This window comes from Epinephelus fuscoguttatus, linkage group LG21 (genome assembly GCF_011397635.1).
Source record: "Epinephelus fuscoguttatus linkage group LG21, E.fuscoguttatus.final_Chr_v1".
NCBI classification, from domain to species: Eukaryota; Metazoa; Chordata; class Actinopteri; order Perciformes; family Serranidae; genus Epinephelus; species Epinephelus fuscoguttatus.
In genome coordinates this window covers 38,016,487-38,039,826 of record NC_064772.1, presented here as the reverse complement: position 1 = coordinate 38,039,826, position 23,340 = coordinate 38,016,487, and the positions used below count along the sequence as shown (strand labels likewise).

General features: G+C 42.0%; 4 protein-coding genes across 7 annotated transcripts in view; 3 read left to right on the top strand and 1 right to left on the bottom strand.

Annotated features, from left to right (window-relative positions):
* The window catches only part of itprid1 (ITPR interacting domain containing 1), a 39,362-nt gene extending 30,037 nt beyond the window's left edge, over positions 1 to 9,325 (top strand). For all 3 annotated transcript variants that reach the window (XM_049565466.1, XM_049565467.1, XM_049565469.1), the window contains 5 exons: positions 1,747 to 1,874; positions 2,672 to 2,783; positions 3,462 to 3,746; positions 7,611 to 7,661; positions 8,568 to 9,325. In XM_049565466.1, coding sequence (XP_049421423.1) covers positions 1,747 to 1,874; positions 2,672 to 2,783; positions 3,462 to 3,746; positions 7,611 to 7,658 — 573 coding nt within the window. In that variant the 3' untranslated portion in view covers positions 7,659 to 7,661; positions 8,568 to 9,325. The remainder of the gene's footprint in view (positions 1 to 1,746; positions 1,875 to 2,671; positions 2,784 to 3,461; positions 3,747 to 7,610; positions 7,662 to 8,567) is intronic.
* Positions 1 to 23,340, top strand: part of LOC125882019 (uncharacterized) — a 212,984-nt gene that overhangs the window by 184,947 nt on the left and 4,697 nt on the right. The window lies entirely within an intron of this gene.
* On the top strand, positions 12,881 to 18,821 carry ppp1r17 (protein phosphatase 1 regulatory subunit 17). The gene is made up of 4 exons (XM_049565645.1): positions 12,881 to 12,993; positions 13,449 to 13,539; positions 15,970 to 16,122; positions 18,682 to 18,821. The coding sequence occupies exons 2-4, from the start codon at positions 13,470 to 13,472 to the stop codon at positions 18,750 to 18,752; spliced, it is 294 nt and encodes a 97-aa protein (XP_049421602.1). The 5' UTR covers positions 12,881 to 12,993; positions 13,449 to 13,469; the 3' UTR covers positions 18,753 to 18,821.
* Positions 19,213 to 23,340, bottom strand: part of pde1ca (phosphodiesterase 1C, calmodulin-dependent a) — a 31,871-nt gene continuing 27,743 nt past the window's right edge. Inside the window, exons 15-17 of the mRNA XM_049565649.1 lie at positions 22,539 to 22,702; positions 21,007 to 21,315; positions 19,213 to 20,758 (exon numbers count right to left, since the gene is read on the bottom strand). Of these exons, the coding sequence (XP_049421606.1) occupies positions 20,598 to 20,758; positions 21,007 to 21,315; positions 22,539 to 22,702 (634 nt within the window). The 3' untranslated portion in view covers positions 19,213 to 20,597. The remainder of the gene's footprint in view (positions 20,759 to 21,006; positions 21,316 to 22,538; positions 22,703 to 23,340) is intronic.

Genomic DNA, 23,340 nt, shown 5'->3' with positions numbered 1-23,340 from the left:
ACAGAGAGTCGTTGACTAGAGATGATACGCCGTCTCATGGCGGTCACTTCCTGTCAGCGTTACAGATCAGAAGCACAGAGAGTTGTTGACTAGAGATGATACGCCGTCTCATGGCGGTCACTTCCTGTCAACGTTACAGATCAGAAGCACAGAGAGTCGTTGACTAGAGATGATACGCCGTCTCATGGCGGTCACTTCCTGTCAACCTGCAGGTTTTTGCAGAATGGAGCATTGATAGTTGTTTGTTTCAGCTTGCCTCGTCGTGAATCTTTGTTCTGAACTGGGCTGAGGACCGACAGCTCCTCTGTGTATGTCTGCTGCTTTCACTGTGCTGCATGTTGAATACTGATGATACACAACATGTCATGAGTTCTGGAGTCACTACAACAAATGAACAACAAAAAACCACGAGCATCATTTTGTTCAGTGAAACAGTTTCTTCTGTCTGTTGATGTCAAAGCTCAAAACAGTAGTGAGCTGTGAGCTGTGACGTGTCCACCGTCCAATGAGTCACGATGTTTACACACTGATATAAACAGTGCATTTGTTGGTACCACAGTTCTTGACATGGAGTCCTTTCAAAGCCGCGACCACATTAACATATCAATGTCTCATTTGCATGTGGAGCTTGTGGAGCTCTCTGAGAGTCGGGCAGAGGTCTGTTTGTTCCAGGTACAGAATGTGGTGCTCAGAGGCTGAAAGCTGCTTCACCAGGTTTAGTTTTGATCCTGAGGACAGGAAGCAGACTTGACCCAGACCTCCTGAGAGCTCTGGATGGTTTGTAATGTTGCAACAGATACAAAATCTTTCAGTGCTCCATAATCCAATAGGATATTTTAAAATCAGGTCTTTGACACACAGAAAACCAGCGCACAGTGAAGTGGACTGATGTGGTCTGCTCTCCTGGTCTGAAGTAAAGGTAGTATTGTAACATCGCTTTTATCATTTGTTTCGGCATTTTTATTTTAATTACATGAAACAAATAAAAGCACCTTTGTACCTTTTAAATAAAAAAAAACATTGCGTATCTTTACAACCTAAAAACAAATTAAAATGGCTGAAAATAATTACAATGAATATTTGCTTAAAAAAATATATGTAGTCTGTTATAGTCCAATGAAGTAATGTACTTTTACAGTGAAATCAGATCATGTCTTTCAATACCAATGTGTGACAGTAGGACACATACACATGTATAAAAAACACAACTATATTATACAGTGTATAAAGTATGTAAATAAAAGTAAGGAATATATATATGTATTAATAAATAAAAGGGAAAAATAAAAAATAAAGAAAAAAATAATTAAATAATAAATTGAAAAAAAAAGAAAAATAAATTAACAAAATAAAAACAATAAATAGATATCCAACAGGGCCTACAAGAAAATTCCTAAAATTACAATAAATGTCTGTTGGATATGTGCATGCTTCTGTGCTTTTAACACAAGTTTACGCACCTTATTTTAAATAGTAAAATGAATACCTTTATAATAAAATATTGTAAAAAATAAATCATTTTTGCAGATGTGAACTTACAGAAAATCAGATGGCTACATTTACATATTTATTATATTATTTCATGAGCTGCAAGTCAGCATTTTTGCTGTAATTTTACTCAACAAATCAGAAAAACCCACGTTGTGTACGGGTAGCTCAGCCTGAAAATGTTATATCTTGAATTTCCATATTTCCCATTACCTGGGTACGTGGTTGAAAGGTAACTCTTGCACTTGTTCTCTGCAGTACTCCCTCGATGAGTTGGAGGAGATGATGCTGTGTCTGCAGCAGTTTTGCTCTGTGCTCAGCAACATGGAGGAGCAGCTGACTGAAGACCAGGCTGCAGTTTACAGCGCTCTCTCTGACCAGGACAGGTACATGCTGAAGTTAAAGAAGCTGTTTGAACCCTGATGTGTTCCACTTATGTCAGCATTAAAGTTACAGCACTCACAACAGTCAACATGCTACATTCAGTTTCCATTTTGGCAGTATTAGGTCTTTATCACACAGGAAGCAGCTGGAGGAGGCTTTTGGTAATTGTTTTAATGAGAACTGACCTTTTTGCTTTTACCTTCTCCCTCAGTGGAAACAAATTTATTTACTTTAATTTAAGACAATAAAGCCTCCACAAAAATAGTACTTTAAGTCTTGTGTGTGATTTATCCTGGCTTCATATGAGCAGAGGAAATCTCCGCTCGTCACTAGGCTAATTTATACAATGTAAAATGCCATAGCCTTGTGCTAATAACGTTAGCATGTTGTTAAGAAAACATGTTTAGTATAAAACAGTTGTTTTGTCAGTGAACCTTGTGAGTTGTAATGGAGCCAAATTTTGTAACACTACCTTTGTTATGGCTGACTTCCTGTTGGGTTCAGAGCATGGGTGCAAGAGATTTTTTTGCATGTCTTAGGATGTTACATGTGCCCACCAATTTTTGTACATGTAGGTGAAAGTTTCGGAGACTGTTAAAGCAAAATTTTGTAGGGGGCACTACTTAGCTGTTTTTTCAAATCAGAGTAAAATACCAAATTTTGTGTGCAAAGTTTCATCAGTTTTTGAGTATGTTAAGCCCCCATAAAATCAATTTATTTCTAGGAAGAAGAAGAAGAATTCCTTCAATTTCAAGGGTGCTCGGGCCCTAATGGCTGCATGTATGTGTGTGGTGTGTAGGGAGAAGATTCGGGACATCGAGGAGCTGAGGCGAGCAGTGAAACAGGAGGCTGGAGAGCTGGAGACGCAGTTGAGTGAACTGGCCCATCACTACGACGACAGCTTGAAAATGGTAACCGTCACACCGACACACTCGAACCTGTCTGCTGTGAGAGTAGCCACTATGGAAGGGATGTTTGAAAATCATCTGTGTGTCTGACTGTGGATGGTGGAGCTGCTGAGTGGATCTGTGGAGTTTGTTAGTTGCGGTGGTGGCTGTTAGCAGCTAGCTCCGCTCATTAGCCGCTGAACGGCAGCAGAGCTAGCAGCCACCATCCGCTGGACTTCACGTCTGTAGATCCCCGCAAGACTGCACCCAAATTCAGACTGTGTGGGGGAGGTTTATGGGTTGATGGTGTTTGACAGACAGATAGGAGGCTCAGTTATCTGTTGGTGCAAAACTTATCCACAGTCAGACACACACGGCTGATTATTTACTGTTGAATTACAGCTCACAACTCGTGCCAACAGCTCACACTGCTCTGATGTGGGTATTTTTGCTGGCTAGCAGAACATCCTGGCACAGAGTGTTTACTGGATTTTACCAGCCTGTCGCTCATTTGGCATTTGAAGATAGTTGCAAGCACGGCCGTTCTGCTTTCAACGTCCGATAGTCCACCACTAACATTTCAGTTTCAGTTTTTGTCAATGAAATTAACACTGTTCTGTTCTGTATAAGTGAAGTGGTATTCTTTTAGTTTTACCAACTGTATGACGATGTTTTCTGATTATATCTTTTGTGTTTGAGTAGAAGATGCACAGACTGTTGGATGAGCAGTCTCTGCTCTGCTCTCAACTCAGAATCTTCCTACCTGCATCATCGAGCCCCGCCCCCAACAGGACAGTAGCCACTCAGTGCTGTCTACTGCCCTGGATCCCTCCGGCTGATCAGCAGAGCGGCCAAGTCTCCTCCTGGAGCACTTGGAATGTGGACTCCCTCAGACAGTCACCTCCTGGATCAAAGTGCACCTGTGAGGGCCTGGGATGTTCTCCCACGAAGGCAGACAAGCTGGACATGATGAGTTTCCTTCAGAGAGTAAGGGCATCACAATATCATCTGTAGGGAAGCAAGTAGAGAGTGAGGAAGTGAGGGTTCTCACTGTGCTGTCACTGGTTACTATATAACTATATATGCAGTGCTTAATTTGAGCCGGAACGTACTGGAACGCGTACCAGGATCTTTTCAGAAAAGGCCCTGGTGTATTCCGGAACTAATTTGCATGGGTCTAGAACTTTTCGCATCTAAAAACTACATACAGTATTGGCAGATGTCACTAGTGTTGCAGGGTATACTGGTAATGGCAGACCGCGGTACTAAAACTCCACAGTACATATGATAGTTCAAAGTCCAATCTCAAGACGGTGAGTGTCCATGCGCCGTCCCGGCGCGTGCTGGTCAATAACGCCGCTCGCCGGCCACCTAGCACTCAATATGCTGCTGTAGTGGTTTGTTTTCCAGACATGTGAGTATCTGTGAGCAGTGAAAGTTATTATTTATTTCTTTTTACTTGTCGGCAGTGATTTGTTTTCCACAGAGCTCTACGTGCGAGCATTTTACCCGCATTTGTGACTAAAAATAGTTTTGTGCCAGCAAAATAAATCATTCAGTACGCTGTGCGAGTACAGATTTCAACCAGCAGCAGAAAGTAAAATCAAATCCTGCCGGTTGTGGGTTGAACGGGGATCACAGACAGGATACGGCGGTCAAATACGGCAGAGGCTCATAGTGCTCCGCGCCGCAACATAATGGCTTACCGGCAAGTCCGACTCCAGGTCCAGTAATTTCCTCTTCTGGGTGTCATGACTGCCCAGTAGTACCTGGACAACAGAGCCGTGGCGGCACACAGGTATGTGACGTGTCAGAGGAGAAATGAGCCGTTCACATTTCTCTCTTTGTGGCAGGTAAGGGACCACAAACCTCACCGCACTTTAGGGACTGTTCTTTATTTATGAAGGGACTGTTCTTTACTTGTCAGGGGAGGAGGGTGGCTGGTTGATTCTTATTTCATTTATTCATTTTATTTTGATCCCCCCTATGTTAATCACTTATTGATGCTGTTTTTGAAGTATGAATAAGTCAATAAGTAATTTATTCCATTGAAATATCATTGATGTATTATAGAAAAGTGATTTATCTTTTTATAAATGACAAAAGGCACATCTGCCTCATTTTCGCTGTGGTATCCTGATACTACTCAGAACCGTGATACTTTCACTCGTATCGTACCGTGGGTCCCAGTTTTGGTACCGTGACAACACTAGATGTAACAACCATTCTATTCGGAGGTGCGCAGTGAGGCAGCTCGGGTGCCGCTTTGGGAGTGGGGGAACACTGCTCTCTCAGAGGCCCAAAGTGTTCCCCTACTTCTAATTTTACAAATTAAGCACTGTATATATGTATATACATATAGTGCCCGGGTCACAGGGCATTTAAACTTGTGAGGATGTGGTTGTGCTGTATACCATTTCAACCCAAAGAAGCTCGACCAGCTCAGCCAGCTCAGCCACTTCCACTTAAACTACACCACAATCGCACTGATTCAAACTTTGTGATCGAACCAACAAATTGGGTTATCTTTGTAAACAACATGCACGATTGCATAACGTCACTCCAAATAGCTTTTATTTATACTATCCACACAAACAACCCCTTAAATTAATCCTTAGCAGTGGTGTGACACACTGCACAGTGCAACACACACTGACAACACAGAGTGTCAAGTAACAAACAAAATTGCATTTGTGCATTTACAGCTACACACTGTAAACCCAGATTTTGTTTCTAATTAAACTTCTGAGTAATCATTACTAATTCAGTGTGTCCATTTCACGCTCCACACTTGGTGGAACCAGCACAGCGGCAGCAGACTGTGAAGCAGCAAGAGGAATGGTTAGTACATAAAATAACTATTGTAGTTATCTTTGTAGGGAATTTTAATACCCAACAGAGCAATCTGTTAAAGGGATAGTGCACCCAAAAATGAAAACTCAGTCATTATCTACTCAGCCATATGCCGAGGGAGGCCCTGGTGAAGTTTTAGAGTCCTCACATCACTTGCGGAGATCGGTGGGGGGAGCGGCTAGCACACCTAATGGCAGACAGCGCCCCAGACTAACGTCCAAGAACACAAAATTGAATCCACATAGTATCTCCAATATGCTCATCCATAGTGACCCAAGTGTGCTGCAGCCCCGACATAAAAAGTTGTTTCGAAAAACGTCATATGAACTCTGTTTTTAGCCTCACTGTAGCCTGTAGCTCTGACTGCCTCTCTGTGCTCTGCGTTCAAAACACAATTCAAAACATAAACATGATTTGCAGACTGTAAAAAAAAAAAATTTAAATGCGAATATTCTGGCTGTACGATTGTTGTCGGTGAGATCAGTATGTTATATGAACATTACTCCTTAGTCTCTGTGACATATTAGGAGGATTTTACAACTGTTTGCTTTAGATTTCTTACATATAGCTCCTTTAATTGAAACAATGTTTCTAAACAATCTTAAAAATCAAAAGCTAATTAAATTAGAAGAAAATACATTAATTGTAATGAATGATAAGTTGCAATAACTGGTCATATTAGATAGTTTTTTCTAATGATTTTGAGTAGACACTACTAATACGTACTTATCAAGCCTACTGCATAAAATTAAGCTTATATGTTAACACAACTTGACGTCTTTAGTTTCAGCTAATGTAAAAACTAAAGTGGTATAAGGCAACAGGTTTCACGCGATTTGCGAGTAAAGTCAACTAATTTGCGTTAAGAGTGCAGATTATGTCTTTCCTCTGCTGTTTCTGTGGTCAAAATTTATGTCGGGTCCATAAAACCACTAGAATTGAGTAATCCTGGGTCCCGGTGCCTCTATCAGTCCACACCTGTCGGAAAATATGGAGTCTATGAGTTTAAATGGCCACGGGAGAGAAATGAAGTCCTCTGACATCCAATGGAGCCTTGGTCTATGTCTCTATCTGCTTGTTGAATTGGTGATAACACTTTCGTACATGCGCCACCTTATTGTAGTTTTATATGAGTATACGTACAGAGGTCTGATTGATCTAATAAGTTCAGCTGTTATCTTGGTGCCAAAGAGGGTGAACAAATGTGCCAAAAAAGGCCAGTTTCAAGATCTTGCCAAAGCATTTCTGTACTGAAACCTCTCTAAGTGTCTTTTGCTGCATTTTATAAACATCTGTCTGTGCACAGGTGCAGATAAAATGTTGCTTTGTGATTTACTACAGTGTGTCTGTGCTGCTACTACATCATTTCAAAGGAATATTCACTCCAAAAGTGTAAAGTTTTGTCAGGCGAGAATGAAATCTGTCATTTATTCTGCCTTTTTTCTCTCCTATAATCTGACCCAGTTATTCATCTCGACCTTGCAGTTGTAAAGAAATATTCTATTAACTATGGGCCTGAAATGTTTGAGCAGATATCTGAGAAAGAGGCTCTAACAGTAAAAACTCTGGTGTGATATTTCATTTTATTTCGTATACTGGCGTCCTGTCGCTCAGACAGCTGTTCCCACTCTGCCTCCATGTGTCCGTGTGCATTGTACGAGGCTGTAGGCGGGAAACCCTGGAGCCAGCGCAGCAAGTAGTGGATCCACCCACTGAAATTAAAATGTTCCACCTTCCTGCCAAATAGGAAAATTAAATATAAGGAGTAACACTTGTGTAAACAGAATGACTTCTGTGGTTCCGCATTGTGCTGTAAGAAAGCAAAAACAATGTCCTTTAAAATATGCAGGTTAACTGCAGAACATGTTCCAGGGGTTAATGCAGTATATGCATACGCTAGATGGCAGCTAATATATATATAGTACAAATATTATTGATATCATGAGATCATATTTGAAACCTTAGCACTGTCTAAATGTTGTGTGTCCTTCTTTTCAGTTGAAGGAGTCTTTGCGTCATTCTGTGAACACAGACTCGTTGGAGTAAATGGTAAGTTTATAATTTTACACGGACAATTTGATCATTGTCAAACGATCCAACCACAATTGAAGTTTCCTTTATTTTCTCCATAAAGGATGCTCACTGGCACGCAGTCATGACAAAAGGCTTTTTAAAAATCAAATAAATACTGAACAAAAATTTACACAAAATGCTTTTGCTGCCGTTTTTCCACAGATTTAAGTTAAAGGTCTGAGACCTTTGTCAGGAAAATTCCTTAGGAGATCACAAAAGTTTTGAGAACGAATGCAATTGTATCTTTTTTATCCATATTTTCCCTCCCATGACCCCTTAGGACCAAAACACACTGGTGGTGAACGCTGCACATCCAAAATACACCCCTAGTATTTTCAATGTACAACCCCACATACTGGTGACGGTTAGACACACGTCGGCGCTCCTGGATGGGCTGCCCTGTGGTACTTCACGCCACTGTCCTATTTCCAGCCTCGCCGCCCCCAGAATTAAATGCAGTTTTCCCCCTCTCGCTCTCTGCTCGTACATATCAGCTCCCGCAGTGGCTCTTTTTCTCTGCTCCTATGGCAGCTTCATTAGAGGCTGTCCACACATGATTTTAAGCTAACGCAGAGGAGGAAGAAGTACAGATCTGTAACTTTGTGTGGTCGTCTGTTGAGGAGCTACAGCACGCCGCGTCCAGTGTGTGCTCAGGACCGCAAAACGAATTAAGAGTAGATAAGGAAGGTCTGTGCCATCCAGGTCTTCATGTCCTCGAGGCCGTTTATGAGATTGGCAACATTGGACCTGTGTTTAGGCTTGAGAGGGAGATACAGCTGTGTGTCATCAGCATAGAGTTGAAGGTGATGTTATGTTCTTAATGGTTAATTTATTAATTTAATTGTGCTTCTTTCACAACTTTTATATCATCCTTTGTTTCAGGTGCGAGGCATGCTGCATGAGACTGCATCTGACTGACTCTGACATTTCCTGAGGTCTTCTAATCATATATAATCACATGGATGTTTCAGAAATGCAAACAGCTGAGTGACTGTCTGATATAACCCCCTAGGATTATGCAAAGAGAAGCGATTGTAACGGCATAGAGTAGGCTGTTTCTGAATTATTAAAATGCTTATTAACAAAGTATCTCAATATAAATGTAAGACAGATGAAGATGTTGTTACACACTAGGCCTCTGCTCAGTGGATGCACAGCGCTTCATTTAAATACCATGACAACAGACCTTAGAACAGTGAAAATAGGTTTGTGTTGTTTGTATGTTCATGTTCTCTATCAGTCTTTGTTATATTGTCTTAGAAAGCCATTAAGGCTGCTGTGCTGCAGAGGAGGTTGGGAACAATAACTCCAACGAGCTGCAGCACACACTTCAGAGCAGGATGTACCAATTACCACAGCACAACCCCTCATCCAGACTTCAAAAGGCTTTGGTTTGAATGGAGAATCACAAGTGTTTTATTTGTAGGAAGCAGAGCTCATATGACTCACCTGCGATGGACAGAGCACGAACAGAAACAATCTGTTGCTCCCGTTTGCTTCCACACATAATGTCACTTCCTATTAAAAAGTTGCATACTTGTGCAATACAACTTGTACAAATGTTTTTATTTTCTTAATACTTCTTAATACATAAAATGTAAAACAAATATGAGGGACATATTCCTGAAATAAAAGCCTTTAACTCCTCTGTTGTGACTGGAATATTTCTCATGAGACAAAGAGGGCATGATGTGTTTTAACTGGGATTCACCACATCATTTTACTGCATTGTCCTTCTTCTTCAATGTTTGCTTTACTTCCTGGATTTTTCCCCCATGGAAATTCTGACCAATCAAGAGCAGCTTTCTGACGCAGGCATTTGATCTGGTCCTCTTGTAAATGCTTATTACTTATATTTATTTGTCTCTATATATCATACAGGAGGCTACACACATTCAAAAACAGTTTGAAAATCAGGACTATAACTCAATAAATTGGGCATTACTGAAATTAGAAACATTCTTTTGTTGTTTTTCAGCCAATTGTTTTACTTATTACGCTGCAAAATATATTTTCAATACAATTGAATTACAATACAATTAGCATTTTAATAGGCCAAACTACCAATAACCATTTTACACATTCATGAGTTTTTTCTTCGGCAGTTGAAAAACCCACAACGTCACATCCGTACTGCTATGAATTGTCAGTTTTTTACGGGGTGGCATTGTTAGCGCCACACCCAACCCTGAACCTGGAGGACCAGGATCGCTCTTTGTCAGACCTCTACCCTTCGACCTGTCCAGCATGGGTGACCCTGCCAGGAGACTGTGCTGCCACTGTCATAGCTCTAGAGGTCATTGAGGTACACAAGCCCCCCGACCACAGCAAGGTGTCGATCCTCAGGGGATAGACCGAGAGGCATCCAGTGGACCCTGCTCTCCCAGCTGGAAGATCTTAACTTTGCTGACGACCTTGCTCTCCTTTCAACCAACTACCCCAAAATGCAGACTTAACAACTTTGCCAGGCAGGTTGGACTCAACATCAACACCTCCAAAACCCAAGTGATGTATGTGAACTCCCCCACAGCACCCATCCTTGGCAGCTTCATCAATAAGGACAGCGGGGCACAAAAAGACATCAACGCAAGGCTGGGAAAGGCCTGGGTTGCCTTTTCCATACTCCGTTCCATCTGGAGGTCCAAGCAATACAGCCTTAAAACAACAATGCTATTGTATAACAGCAATGTCAAGCCTGTTCTGCTTTATGGTGCAGAGAGCTGGTGAGTGGTCAAAACAGACAAGAGGAGACCGGACATTTTTCACAGTGGATGCCTCAGACAGAAATGTCAGGTCTTTTGGCCTAATAAAATCTCCAGCCATGAACTGTACAAGAAAACAGGTAGCCAGAGCATCACCAAGGAAATTACGCACAGACGCCTGAGACGACTAAGACGTGTTGAGAATGGAGCAGGATTGGATCACAAAAGTTGTCTTAAGATGGACACCACCAGGCAAAAGAAAACCTGGGAGGCCCAAAACCACCTGACGCAGAACTGTGACACAAGAGCTGGAACAGATGAACCCGTCATGGGGAGAGGCGCAACATGCTGCCAAGGACTGAATACAATGGAAAGAGCTCACTGAAGCCTTATGTCCCATAGGCGATGAAGAAGAGTAAAGGTCCATTCTCACTGCCGGGATGCAGAAATGCTGGACAGATTTATGGAATATTTGCGCAGCGCTTTTCCCGCGTTTAAACCATACACACAGGTGCGGTGCAGAATTTCGTGTTGTTGTGTTCCAAGTCCGCTCAGTGTGAACGGGTGTGGGTGAATATGGACGAGAGCAGCAGCAGTAGCAGCAGCGAGCCAGCAAGCTAACGTTTAACAAGCGTCAACATCAACTTTCATTAGCACTTACCACTCTCACCGCAGCCACCAAGCTGGACAATGGACTGCCAGACGTTGTCCTTTAATTCATTGATCATAAAATCATCCTGTCTTTTATCAAAAAGGACGGGGTGCTGTGAAACGAGGTTTATCAACCTCTCTCTCATACTGTCCTGCCTGGCTGGATTTTGGACTCTCCCAGGTCTGTGCGACGTCAATATAAACAAACAATTTCATTGGCCCAGCTGTGTAGTTCCACCAGCGAATTCCTCGGGGTCAAAGTCTGGGCGGAAACTTCTGTTCTGCCCCGGTGTGCAAACTTCCATAAGAACCCATGAAATCAGCTTTTACATTTTTCTGTGAGAATAATCCACGCAGATATTGGCCCTCAGTGAGAATGGACTTTAAATCAGTGAAATCTGCTGAAGTCTGCACCCCAAGTCTGCAGAAAGTCCGCCTGAGCCCCTTGTGGACTGGATGAATTGTGGATGTGAACAGCCCTCAGCACTCCCAGACTTCCTGGGAACGTGCCCCTAAAATCTGCGGGTCTGCAAGTGGGGTGAAGTGCTGACATCTGGATTCAGCCTAGGTCTGAGAGCAGCCTTAAAGACAACTGAGTGTGAAACAAAAAGCTCTCGCCTAATGTTAGAATTACAAGATCACACTTCTGACTGCGCTCCAAATTCTCCACACTACTACACCCAGTTTCCAAAAAAAATACTGTAGTCCTGTCATTTAAAACAGCAGCAGACTGTTTAGAGCAGGCATGTCCGAAGACCAATTTTAATCGGCCCTCGGCTTGACTTTCAAAATATACCATATGTGGCCCTTTACACAATAATGGTTAATCGAGCAAGATCACTTTGCACTTTTACCCTTCACCTCACATATAGGTCTATCATACAGTTTGTAGACAGGCATGACGTAGTAATAGTTCATTAAAAGATAAAAATGGTTGCATTTGTCTCACTTTTTTTAAAACCCATTTGATGTGAGAATCAGTTGGCCCCCAGGTATTTTCACCTTGTTTTATCTGGCCCCCATTCAAAAAAGTTTGGACACCCCTGGTTTAGAGCCTCCGTCCTGTTGCTCCACACGGAGCAGACCACACTGCATTGCTAACTACAGTACCAAACATTTTACACCAGTACAGTATTTTAGTGTTATACACCAGCTGTAAATTCACAGCAGTGGTTTACAGTGTGGTCACCGGCAGTGATGGCCAAATGAAGCCTCATGAAGCATTTTCTTTATTTTATGAGCCCACTAGATGGCACTTGAAAGCACACTGAATTGCCATTCTTTGAGCCTCTCTCTGTAAACCATGAGCGCCATCTGGTGGGCTTCAGAAAATAAAGAAAATGCTTCATGAGGCTTCATTTGGCCATCACTAGTCAACTGGCAGTATCAGAATATTCAGGCAAAGATTAAAAACCTGTTACTTCTGTGTGAAACCTAAAGACAGAAGCACTGACAGTCACTCTGACTGTTGGGGAATTAACGTCAGCATTAACTTATAAATGAGACCAGACATGTACATGTACGAAACATGGAACAAGAACAGCTTTCAGTTTACTCTAGATTTGACTTAGATCAGTGCTCTAGGTGAATTTTACAGGACTGGTGAGATGTTTTAAAACATGTATGAATTTAAACCATAAAAGTTTCTTGTCTGCTTCACGAGAAAGTCACGTACAAAACAAAGAAAATAAGAATAGAAGCAGTTTGTTGGGTGTTAAATACCCACTGTCCGTCCCTGTGAGTCTCTTTTATTGCTCTATTTATTAGGTACAATGTGAGGGTGCATCCAGATGGTCAGTCTCTTGAGAGGAGCTAATTAGACCTATATTGATATTCAGCAGCTCTTCAGCCTGTGGGGGAGGGCACATGGTGGCTGCAGAGGAGAGATGACGCTCCTCCTCTGAGCTTCATAAGCCGCTGCTCCAGTCTGTCTGTGTGACACTGCAGAGACGGAGGTAAGAACACACTCTGACTCTTTTGGCTCAAACGTTCTGTGCTTTACATTTTTGTTTTGTGTCTCTGTTATTTATTTGCAGCCACATTTGCCACTTTTGTTGCTTCTTTCTTCTCTTGGTTTCCTTCAGTTTATCTTTCATGTGCCGTGCTGGCTTCGTCCGTTTGGAAAATCCAATTAGATTTCGTCTACTTACCTGACAAAATGTGCGTTAGATTTCCAAATGTTGAAAGTTTACAGATCTGTAAGTGACGATCACGGACAAAAAATGTTGTTTAAAGTTGACTGAAGCGTGTGTCAGTGCTGTTTTGTCTGATATTAAGCAGATGAGTCTCACACACACACACACACACACACTACTTCATCCTTTGTTAGTGTCACAAGGTCCACTAATAAATAATGGATTGCAAATGCGTGTGTGTGTGTGTGTGTGTGTGTGTTATGTGATCTGTGTAGAAAGCTCAAAGGGCCTCAGAGATGACGACTGGCTGTGTGAGGTCGACCCTGGAGCCTGAACATCGACTGATGACACAGGAGAGCAAACACTGTAAGTAAAGAGCTCGGCCATTTAACAATGAAAAAATAAAATAAAACAATAATAACAAAATGTTCCAGTTTAAATCTGACTTTGTGCAATCATTTTGTAAAACATATTGTGACTTCTACATTTTTTCGAAGAAGCTTGTGACTCAAATAAATCCCCTCTTTTTAGAATAAGACATGAAAATTAAAGTCCTGACAAACAAACTGTTAATCTGCTGATGGGACGACGATCACACAGAAAGTGTTTTGCAGGTTGCAGAACACAAGGCGCAACATACTGCTTTATTTTTTCTTGAATTGAATTGAATGCCACCAGTAAATCAACCACCCCATCACCTCCTCACCCTGACCTCCCTGTGTCATCAGTCTGCTGTTTATTTATTTATTTATTTCATTGTATTTATCTGACAGCAGTCACCATGTAGTTCCTGACAGAGGGTGCTGTCTGTAGCTGTGGCTGAGGGTGAGAGGCTGTCAGCAGATAAACAGAGATCTGTGTGGGTACATGAGACCCTAAAAAAGAGGCTGGATCATGGGGAGTACCACCAGTTGGTCCAGGAGCTTCTCCTCCATCATGGACGTTTACAGTACTGCACTTATCTGCTGTTTTCTATTCAGATGGTGCTAACTGTGCTTTGTAAAGTCGTATAGCTCTGGGTATCCAGCAACCACTACCACCAGTTTCTCCTCCATTGTTTACCAACTGTAAACTGGTTGTCATGACCACCACAGAAGCCTCGCCTCTCAAATCATCCCACTGGACAATGGGAAAAAGAGTTTTTTCAACTCGAGTTCAGAGTGCTCCAGCAAAAACGCCAAGTGTGTAGAGTGCAGAAACGTGAGGCGCCTATCAACGCGAAAACAGCGAGCGAAATATGACACTGCAGTCAGACTTGATATCCACCTTTGCTCGAAGACTAGATTGTATTTAATGTTTTCACCACCAAAGGCAGCCATCTTTTCACAAGCCAGCTGGTGACGTCACTGGGTACAAGACTGTACTTCAGACTAGTGTGACTAGTTTTTATCTTAATAAGTGTTAGCACACAGATCTGGTACTAAAAGGTGGAGCTAGAAACCCTGCAGTCTGATTGGTCAGTAGAGGACGCTCACTCTGGTTTTATGTAACCTCTGTTCATACATCAGTAAACTACAACTATAAAATGAAAGAGAAAAAAATAACTTCATTCACTGGGCCGACTGCCGGCAACTTTTAAGGTGGAACGTTAACTTGTAATGTTACTCAATGCATGAGTTGATGACGTGAATCCATCAGCACACCTTAAATTTCACTGTGACAACTTTGACCATCACTTTAGTTTTTATATGACACACACTTTTAGTAATGACTTTAAAAATATAGATTCATTTGGAGCGGATTATGTGAAGGTCATATATTCTAATCCTCACTTCCTGTGGGCTACAGCAACACTAAACCCCTGAGCTTGCCTGAGAAGGACTAAATGCACAAAGCTGCTATTTTGAAATATCCCATGGAGAGAGACTCTCACTGCAGCCTGTTCTATTTTGTTGTGAAAATGTGGGCGTGCAGCCTCGTTCTGTGGACGATAAACCAGGTGCAGACTTCCATCTGTGTCACCGCTGATGAGGATATACAGCGAGTGCTGGACGGAGCAGTGAGTGACAACAACCCCGCCCACATTTAAGAGGACTGTCTGAACACACCGAGGGTCTAGGTACCATGTCTGAAGGGTTTACTGCTGGTTCCACAGGGACTGGACTGAAAGGGTTTGGTGGAGACGGGTCTTAGTAGACTGTTGACATGGAGACATCGCAGAGATCCTGCTGGCTCTTAGGTGAAATACCGGAGAGGAAGAGCTCCCTCCGCAGCAACAGAATTATAACGTCAGGCTGGCTGATGACTTCAGCTTCCCCTCAGATCATAAACCAAATGTTTTACTCTGTTTACTCCTCACTGCTTTCATAACGGCTCCTCTTCTGATACTGTATATCCATGGAGGTAATCCCAGGAAAAAGTACAATATTACAACCTCTTCCACTGTCACCTCATTTATTGTTGTGAAAGTTTTGACTCTGCCCTCTAGTGCCATCTATTGGCTGTATCTATGCCATCATAATGGATGCATAGAAATATGTGTGCAGTGACGTTTACGTTTGAAGTGGACGTATCATTTTTCCTACGTAAAGGGAGAATAAATGATCCTGAAGATGGAGAAAATATTTTGTTTTTGTTTGTTTTGTAATTTGAGTGAACTGACTGTTAAAATGCATCAGATTACCGCTGTGTTTCACAACAAGCAAAAAACGGCTAAAAAAAGGAAAATTAGTGTTCGCTGTCGAAATAATCAGAATGAACACCTTTAAATATCTGCATCATGTCTCCTCCACATGTAACAGGTGTGACTAAAAAAAGCTGCTTGGAAATGTGACAGTTTGACTGACTGTGTGACAGACAAGGAGGCGCTGGAGAGCCCGCTGGACAGGAAGTCAAAGATGAAGGATGAGGAGGAGGAGCCTCTCTGCGCAGAGAATCAGGAGGCAGACCAGGAGAAGAAACCTCGCAGAAAAGACACGCCTGTCCTCAACTCTCCTCCACATATACCAGGTTAGTACCAAGGTTATTATCCTTCACTACAACTCAACTAAAACTAAAAGTGAAAAAAAAAAAAACATTTTGGGAGATGTAGTGGCAGCTCGCGTTTAGAATTGCAGATTGCAACCAGTTTAAATTTCTCCTCATCAGAATCTCTTTAGCGCAGGTTTTAACCAGGAGCCGAATTATCCACAACGGTCCTCTGCACAACAAACAGACCAGGTGATACAGTAAATCAGTTCAGTGTTTCTCCAACTCTGTTTGGCACGTTGGAGACAGGCCTTCAGCCCAGCAGCTGCTCATGTGTGCTCCTTATCATTTCTCTGATAACTTAAGATCCAGGAGCCGGCTGCACAAACCCAACCCATCCTCACTGTGACCTCGTCACATGTCCACGTTTGGTCATGGACTTTCCACGTCCACATATGACGTCCAAGGTACCCTGGGTGTGTTGGTTGTTGACGTTCTGGGACGCCGTGTCAACTTCAGCCTGTTACATGCATTGTTTGTTTTCAAAATACACTTCTGTTTTCACAGGAAATGTACAGTTTGATACAGTCTCTTTCAAAATAAAAGCACTACGTCAGTACAATTGACATTTTTTCCCGTCAACAACAAACACACATGGTTACAGTTAGGAAAAAAGAACAGGGTTTGGCTTAAAATCTCTCTCAGGTGAAAGTCAGTGTTTGTTGGACCCTCCCGCCCCATTTGGACGCCTTACTTTCGTCCTTGTCCTGCTGCGTTTCCCCCTGATGCTGCTGTGCGCTGTTAAACTATAATAACAACTGACCGCGTGTCATGCCGACATTAAAGGACGCTGTTTTTGGTTGGCTCTGTAAACTCTGATGGAAGTTTGGGTAATAATTTGACTTGTCTCTGGGGCTGGACTGGCACACCAGGCAGCACCCCACTGGGCCCATGTGACTTTTGGGCCAACACAGCTGTCTTTTTTTTCTGTCTGACTGCTTCTGTTTCATGACCTGTCACATTTATTTTTAGTGACAACATCCCCTGACCCTTTCCTTTGTGAGTAGGTGTCACTGTAGCTGCTGGAATCAATAGCCAGACCTCAGGAAATTCTTAGGGCTGCTGTTTGGCTGCACCTACTTAAGGCAACAAAAAAGTTTGTCAGTATACTGGACAATCAAGAGAGAATGGCAGAAGAAACACCAGCACACCAGTTCAGCTGAGCTGGACAGCCACTGAAAAGGTTCACAGGCTGAGATCAATGCCAAAAAATGTTATGTTATTCTGGACATCCGTGCACAAAAAGAAACGTGCTCGAAGTGCAAAAAATTGCAATAAAAAGTGATTAAAAACAGCAACAAACGTTTCAGTCCCTGACTTTCATCAGTGCTCCTGACATGAGTGCTTCACAGAGCAGACACAGACAGATTCCTACCAGGTGATGAATCAGTCAGCTGCTGCCACTGATTAGATGAGATCAACTCTGAGGAGCAGAGGCCTGAATACCAAATCACAATCACCTGTCCTATGAGTATACATCATATCTTTAAATACCAATGTGTGACAGCAGAACATATACATGTGTATAAAAAACACAACTATATTATACACAGGAAAAAAAGAAAGTAAAAAAAAAAAAAAAATTATAGATACACATAACAAAAATAAAAGGGAAAAATAAACTAAATAAAAAGTTGAATGGAAAACATAAATTGAGAAATTAAAATAAATAAATAAAATTAATTAAAATAAAAATATAAATAAAAAAATAAAAAATAAAATAAATGTAAACATATGTGAAAAATAATAAATTAAATTAAATTAAATTAAATTACTAAAAAGAACAAACACAAAATATGACAAAGCATATCCAACAGGGCCAACAAGAAAATTCTTGAAATTACAATAAATGTCTGTTGGATATGTGCATGCTTATGTGCTTTTAAATTTATGCAGCTGGTTTTAAATAGGAAAATTAATAATTTCACTATGAAATATTGTAAAACAAAACAAAAAAACCCAAACAATTTAACAGATGTGAATGTACAGAAAATGGCTACATTTACATATTTATTACCTGACTTATATATAATTTATATTTAAATTTATATAACTTTATATAGATAAAAAAAATATGACAAAGCATATAGTCTTGGATATTAATTTGATAATTCTATTCTTATTTTTTATTTCTTATTTTATTTTTATTTATATATTTTTCTTCTGTGAAGCACTCACGTCAGTAGCACTGATAAAAGTCAAGGTCTGAAGCATTTGCTGCTGTTTCTAATCACTTTTTTTTTTTTTTATCTTTTACACGAATGTTCTGAATATATTGTCTTTTTTTTGACATTGATCTCAGCCTATGAACCTTTTCTGTGGCTGTCCAGATCAGCTGAACTGGTGTGCGGTAATTTCTCCTACCATCCAGATCTCAGCAAATAAAACTCAAGTTGTATAGAATTCAAGTTTGACACAGCGTTTATGTCCTCAGTTAACTGTGCTGCATCCACTAACAGAACAAGTCGTTTCTCCACCCAAACATCACAGTGGACTGTTTGTGGGTGAACAGCTGACAGCCTGTGTTTTCTTCCTCTGTAGGAGTGAGACTGCTGAAAGCAGAGAAGCAGATGGTTCACTTAGAGGATGAAGAGAGAGATGTGAAGGACTGAAGCCTTTAACTTTTGTTGTCAATGAATGTTTTTATGTTCACAGTCTCATTAAATGTTGCTTTGACCAAACACTGCATTTTCTTTACTTCACTGGCCACACACACTTTTCACTGATCACAAATGCAGCAAGGATACACAGTATTTAAGTCATATTAGGTAGTGATGGCCAAATGAAGCCTCATGAAGCACTTACTTTATTTTCTGAGCCCACTAGATGGCGCTTTTTGTTCAACAAAAGGTTGAAAGCACACTGAATTGCCATTCTTTGAGCCTCTCTCTTTAAACCATGAGCACCATCTAGTGGGCTCAGAAAATAAAGAAAATGCTTCATGAGGCTTCATTTGGCCATCACTAAAGTTGGTACACTACTCTTGAGAAATGTATGAAGCGTCATGACAAAGGCACAGCAATGCTCAAACATGAACTTGTATTTAAAGGTAAAAACTTCACCTTGTCTTTATTTATTTTTAATCAGCTCATGAACTAACAGTCAGACATTTCACTGTAACACCAGAGCTCACCTGCAGCTCACCTGTCTCTGTGCTGCTGCCATCAGGATTGTCATCCTAACGTCAATCTTACACAACAATGTCAAAAATGATTTACTGATTATAGAGCAGCTGTCTGAAACATTCAGAGTATAATACTAACCCCCTCAAACCTCCATTCACTCATTACTATTCAGGTGCTTCGTACTGCCGGTGTCATCAGGTCAGATATGTTTCATATTTAACTCTTCATTGACAAAGCTCACTTTTTACAAACGACACACAAACCTGACAGCTCTGCATACGTCTCACTGGTAACACTGAGGAGTTCGGATGTCGAGTGCATTGTTGATGGAGACTGGTAAAAATATTTGTAGAGGAAATTCAGCAGTGCCGCGACATGTCAGCCTTGTGAGCTGAAAAAATAACATAGAACCAAAAACACACATTGGCCCACATTTACAATGAACGTACGACTGAATACTGGGTGTGCTGTCATTTCCAAGCAAAGCTCAGCATTTATCAATGTGGACGTGAGCGGAGGCTGCGGACAAATCTCACGTCAGGTCTCAACTCTTGTAGGGTTGTAGGTTTCTCTTATTGGCTGTCACGTCTCTCCATGATGTAAACTCTGGGGGACGGATAAGAACCCTTCATGAATCACATGTGAACCCTGTTGCGAGATGACTTCTGCATTCAGATCTGTGTCGGTTTGTACGTTTGATTGATAAATGAGGACCAACGACAATCAGTTAGCACAACTGCATGAAAAACACATAAATGGTTCCTGCTGGACACGAGTAGAGCAGGGCGAGCAGTGGAAACTAAAAGCAAGCCTATAGACATAATAAAATATACAGTGTAGCCCTATAATATTTTTATCAGTGGACCTTCAAATAATCAGCGATAAAATACAAATTAAGAAATTCTGAATACAAAATGTACGTTGCAAAAAAAGAGTCACAGTTTGAGAAGAGATTTAAAAGAAGTGGTCGGTCCACACAAAGCAGGAGCTGGCAGTGTTGCAGTGAAGAGACACCACCAGAAGATAAAGAAGTGATAATGCAGCAACAGTTACAGACACAAGACTGAAATTAAGCAGAAGGTCCGTTGGAGTACAAGACTGTGATACGCAAATAAAAACAAAGATTGATTGTCATGTTGTAGTTAGTGATGGCCAAATGAAGCCTCGTGAACACTGAATTGCCATTCTTTGAGCCTCTCTCTTTAGACCTTGAGCGCCATCTAGTGGGCTCAGAAAATAAAGAAAATGCTTCATAGGGCTTCATTTGGCCATCACTTGCTGTAGTATCTTAGGATGTGACATCACGCTGATGTCACACTCTATACTATAAGGTCACTTTCGGCGACGCAGAGAGATGCGCTGCAGTCTCCTGGCCTTCCCCCTGGCATCAATGGGCCGCATCTCAGTGACCTTTGACCTCAGCAGCCGGTGGGAGCTGGCTGCGTAGCTGGGTCTCTTACAGTAATGGATGACAGGGCAGTCAGGCTGAGGGCCTGCAACAACAGCAAAAGCTAAGTCAGCATGACATCACAATCTAGTCTTTGAGCTTTGAGCTCTGTGTCTGCGTGTGAGTGGGTCCTTTATCAAGTCACATTTTCACTGTCACGCCTTGTGAAGCTTTCTAAACGTCTACAACGTCTCAGAACGTCAGCATTATGCTCCATGTGCACATCATGAATCTTTTAAAGCTTTGTAAATTGTAAATGTAGATTCAAAGTGATGAAATTGTCAGGACACGTACCGTTCGGACGCTGCTGCTGCTGCTTCTCTGTGTGACCGTCAGGCTTCTTCCTGTCTGGGTCATTGGGGCCTGATCCCAGCGAGGACTCTGCTGCTCCACCAGGATTCTTGTCTCCTTCCTCCTCTTGAGGCTGTTGCTCCTCCAGCTGCCCTCTGTTCTCCGCCTCCTCCTGCACCTCCACATCGGTTTTCATTTCGTCCTGTCCTGTTTTGGATGTGTCGACAGTTCTGTTTGACTGTTTCTCTTCTTCTGTGTCCTTCTCTTCCTGGCCACCCTCCTCTGCCTCCTTCTTCACCTTTTCCCCCATGTCTACCAGCACACACACACACACACACACACACATGAGCACATGAAACATGCTTTTCAACATTTTAGACTGTCAATTCATTTTATTTTGTACAATTTTAGAGTGGAAAAACGTAAAGGAGCACCGTGCAAAAGTTTGGGCACCCCAAGACATTTGAGCCATCAGACAGCTTTTCCCAGGGTCTCAGAGCTTAATGAGCTTGTTAGGGCTCTGGCTTGTTCACAGTCATCGTTAGGAAAGGCCAGGTGATACTAATTTCAAAACTTTATAAATACTCTGACTCCTGAAACCTTGTCCCAACAACCAGCAGCCATGGGCTCCTCTAAACAGCTGCCTAGCACTCTGAAAACTAAAAGACCTGATGAAGACTAGAAGAAGATAGCAAAGTGTTTTCAGGGAGCTGTTTCCTCAGTTGGTCATGTCAGTAAGAAATGGCAGTTAACAGGAACTGTGGAGGTCAAGCTGAAAACTTTGTGAGAGAGCTGCTCGTAGGATTGTTAGAAAGGCAAATCAAACCTCTGTTTGACTGCAAAAGACCTGCAGGAAGGTTTGTCAGACTCTGGAGTGGTGGTGCACTGTTCTACTGTGCAGACACACCTGGACAAATATGAGCTTCATGGAAGAGTCATCGGAAGAAAACCTTTCCTGTGTCCTCACCACAACATTCAGCGTCAGACGTTTGCAAAGGAACATGTGAACAAGCCTGATGCTTTTTGGAAACAAGTCCTGGATGACCTCAAGAGGAGCCAGCTGAAGGTTTGGCCACGCCCCTCACAGTCCCCCGACCTAAACATCATTAAACATCTGTGGATAGAGCTCAAAGAGCAGAGCATGAAGACGGCCCAAGAATCTCACAGAGCTAGAAGCCTTTTGCAGGAAGAATGGGTGAAAATCCTCCAAACAAGAACTGAAAGACTCTGAGCTGGATACAAGAAGTGTTTAGAAGAAGGGGGCGCTACTGAGCACTGACCATGCAGGGTGCCCAAACTGTTGCTTCAGGTCCTTTTCCTTTTTTGTTAATTTGAAACTGCCAAAGATTGAAATGTAAAAGTCATCTTGCTAAAACATACAGAAGAACTGTTTCATCTTTAAATTTTTACCTTTTGGAGATCAGTCCATCTTTAAATTGCTTGGCTATTAACAATAAATGAACTTTTGACCAGGGGTGCCCAAACTTTTGCAGCCACTGTACAACACTGAGATACTAAGAGGTCAGCGTGCCTACCTTTGGCTGCCTGATCCTTCCATGTCTCCCTGTTGTGATGAATCTCTTGGTTCCATGTGACCTTGAAGCTCTTAAAGTCCACTGCGGTCAGACAGCAGCTGCCTTCTGAGCCTGTACTCTTCACACTGGAATGTTTTCCATCACTGCCACAGATACTGTTGACACTGCTGACAGTGGAGACAAGCATGTGCCCACACAAAGACATACAAACACAAACATTCAGTCATACAAATGTACGCCGATTATTAAAACTGTGGAACTGTGTGAGGATGAAGATGTGACAATAAGCAGGTGAGTGCTGCTGTGTACCTCTGGCTTCAGTTACCTCTGGAGTGTTTATTGGGGTATAACCTCGGGCTGCTCTTGATTAATTACGTGCTCTGTGATTAATTGATCTAAATTAATCGCATGTTTCAATTTTTGCTATGAAATTATTTTTAAAAATTCATTTCAAATGAATGTTGTCAGATGTGTCGGAGTAAAGCAGCTGGATGTTGGACACAGTTGTCCCCCTGTCCTGACCACCCAAACTGGTCTGCAGTCCATTCTGTCAGGGAGTCAGTGAGTCGGTCACAGGTAGACTGACTCAGTCTGAACGCCTGGCCGAGCGTGTCTTGACGAGGCTGGCTGCCAGCGTTAGCATCAGAGGCCGTGCTAGCTCGGACCTCTGCGTTTGCTGCTAAATGCTTTGTGTTGAGGTGATATTTCAGGCCTGAAGTTCTCAGATGGTACGAAACTTCCACCTGCAGAAACTGCAGAGCAGCGTCTTCAATGATGCACCAGGTCAAAGGGCACCACGGAA

What these genes read in the sequence shown, in the direction of transcription:
- ppp1r17 (XM_049565645.1), top strand. Translation starts at nt 13,470, where the DNA reads ATGACGACTGGCTGTGTGAGGTCGACCCTGGAGCCTGAACATCGACTG. An exon ending in GACACAGGAGAGCAAACACT is followed by an intron (nt 13,540 to 15,969) that starts GTAAGTAAAGAG and finishes ACTGTGTGACAG; the next exon opens with ACAAGGAGGCGCTGGAGAGC. An exon ending in CTCTCCTCCACATATACCAG is followed by an intron (nt 16,123 to 18,681) that starts GTTAGTACCAAG and finishes CTTCCTCTGTAG; the next exon opens with GAGTGAGACTGCTGAAAGCA.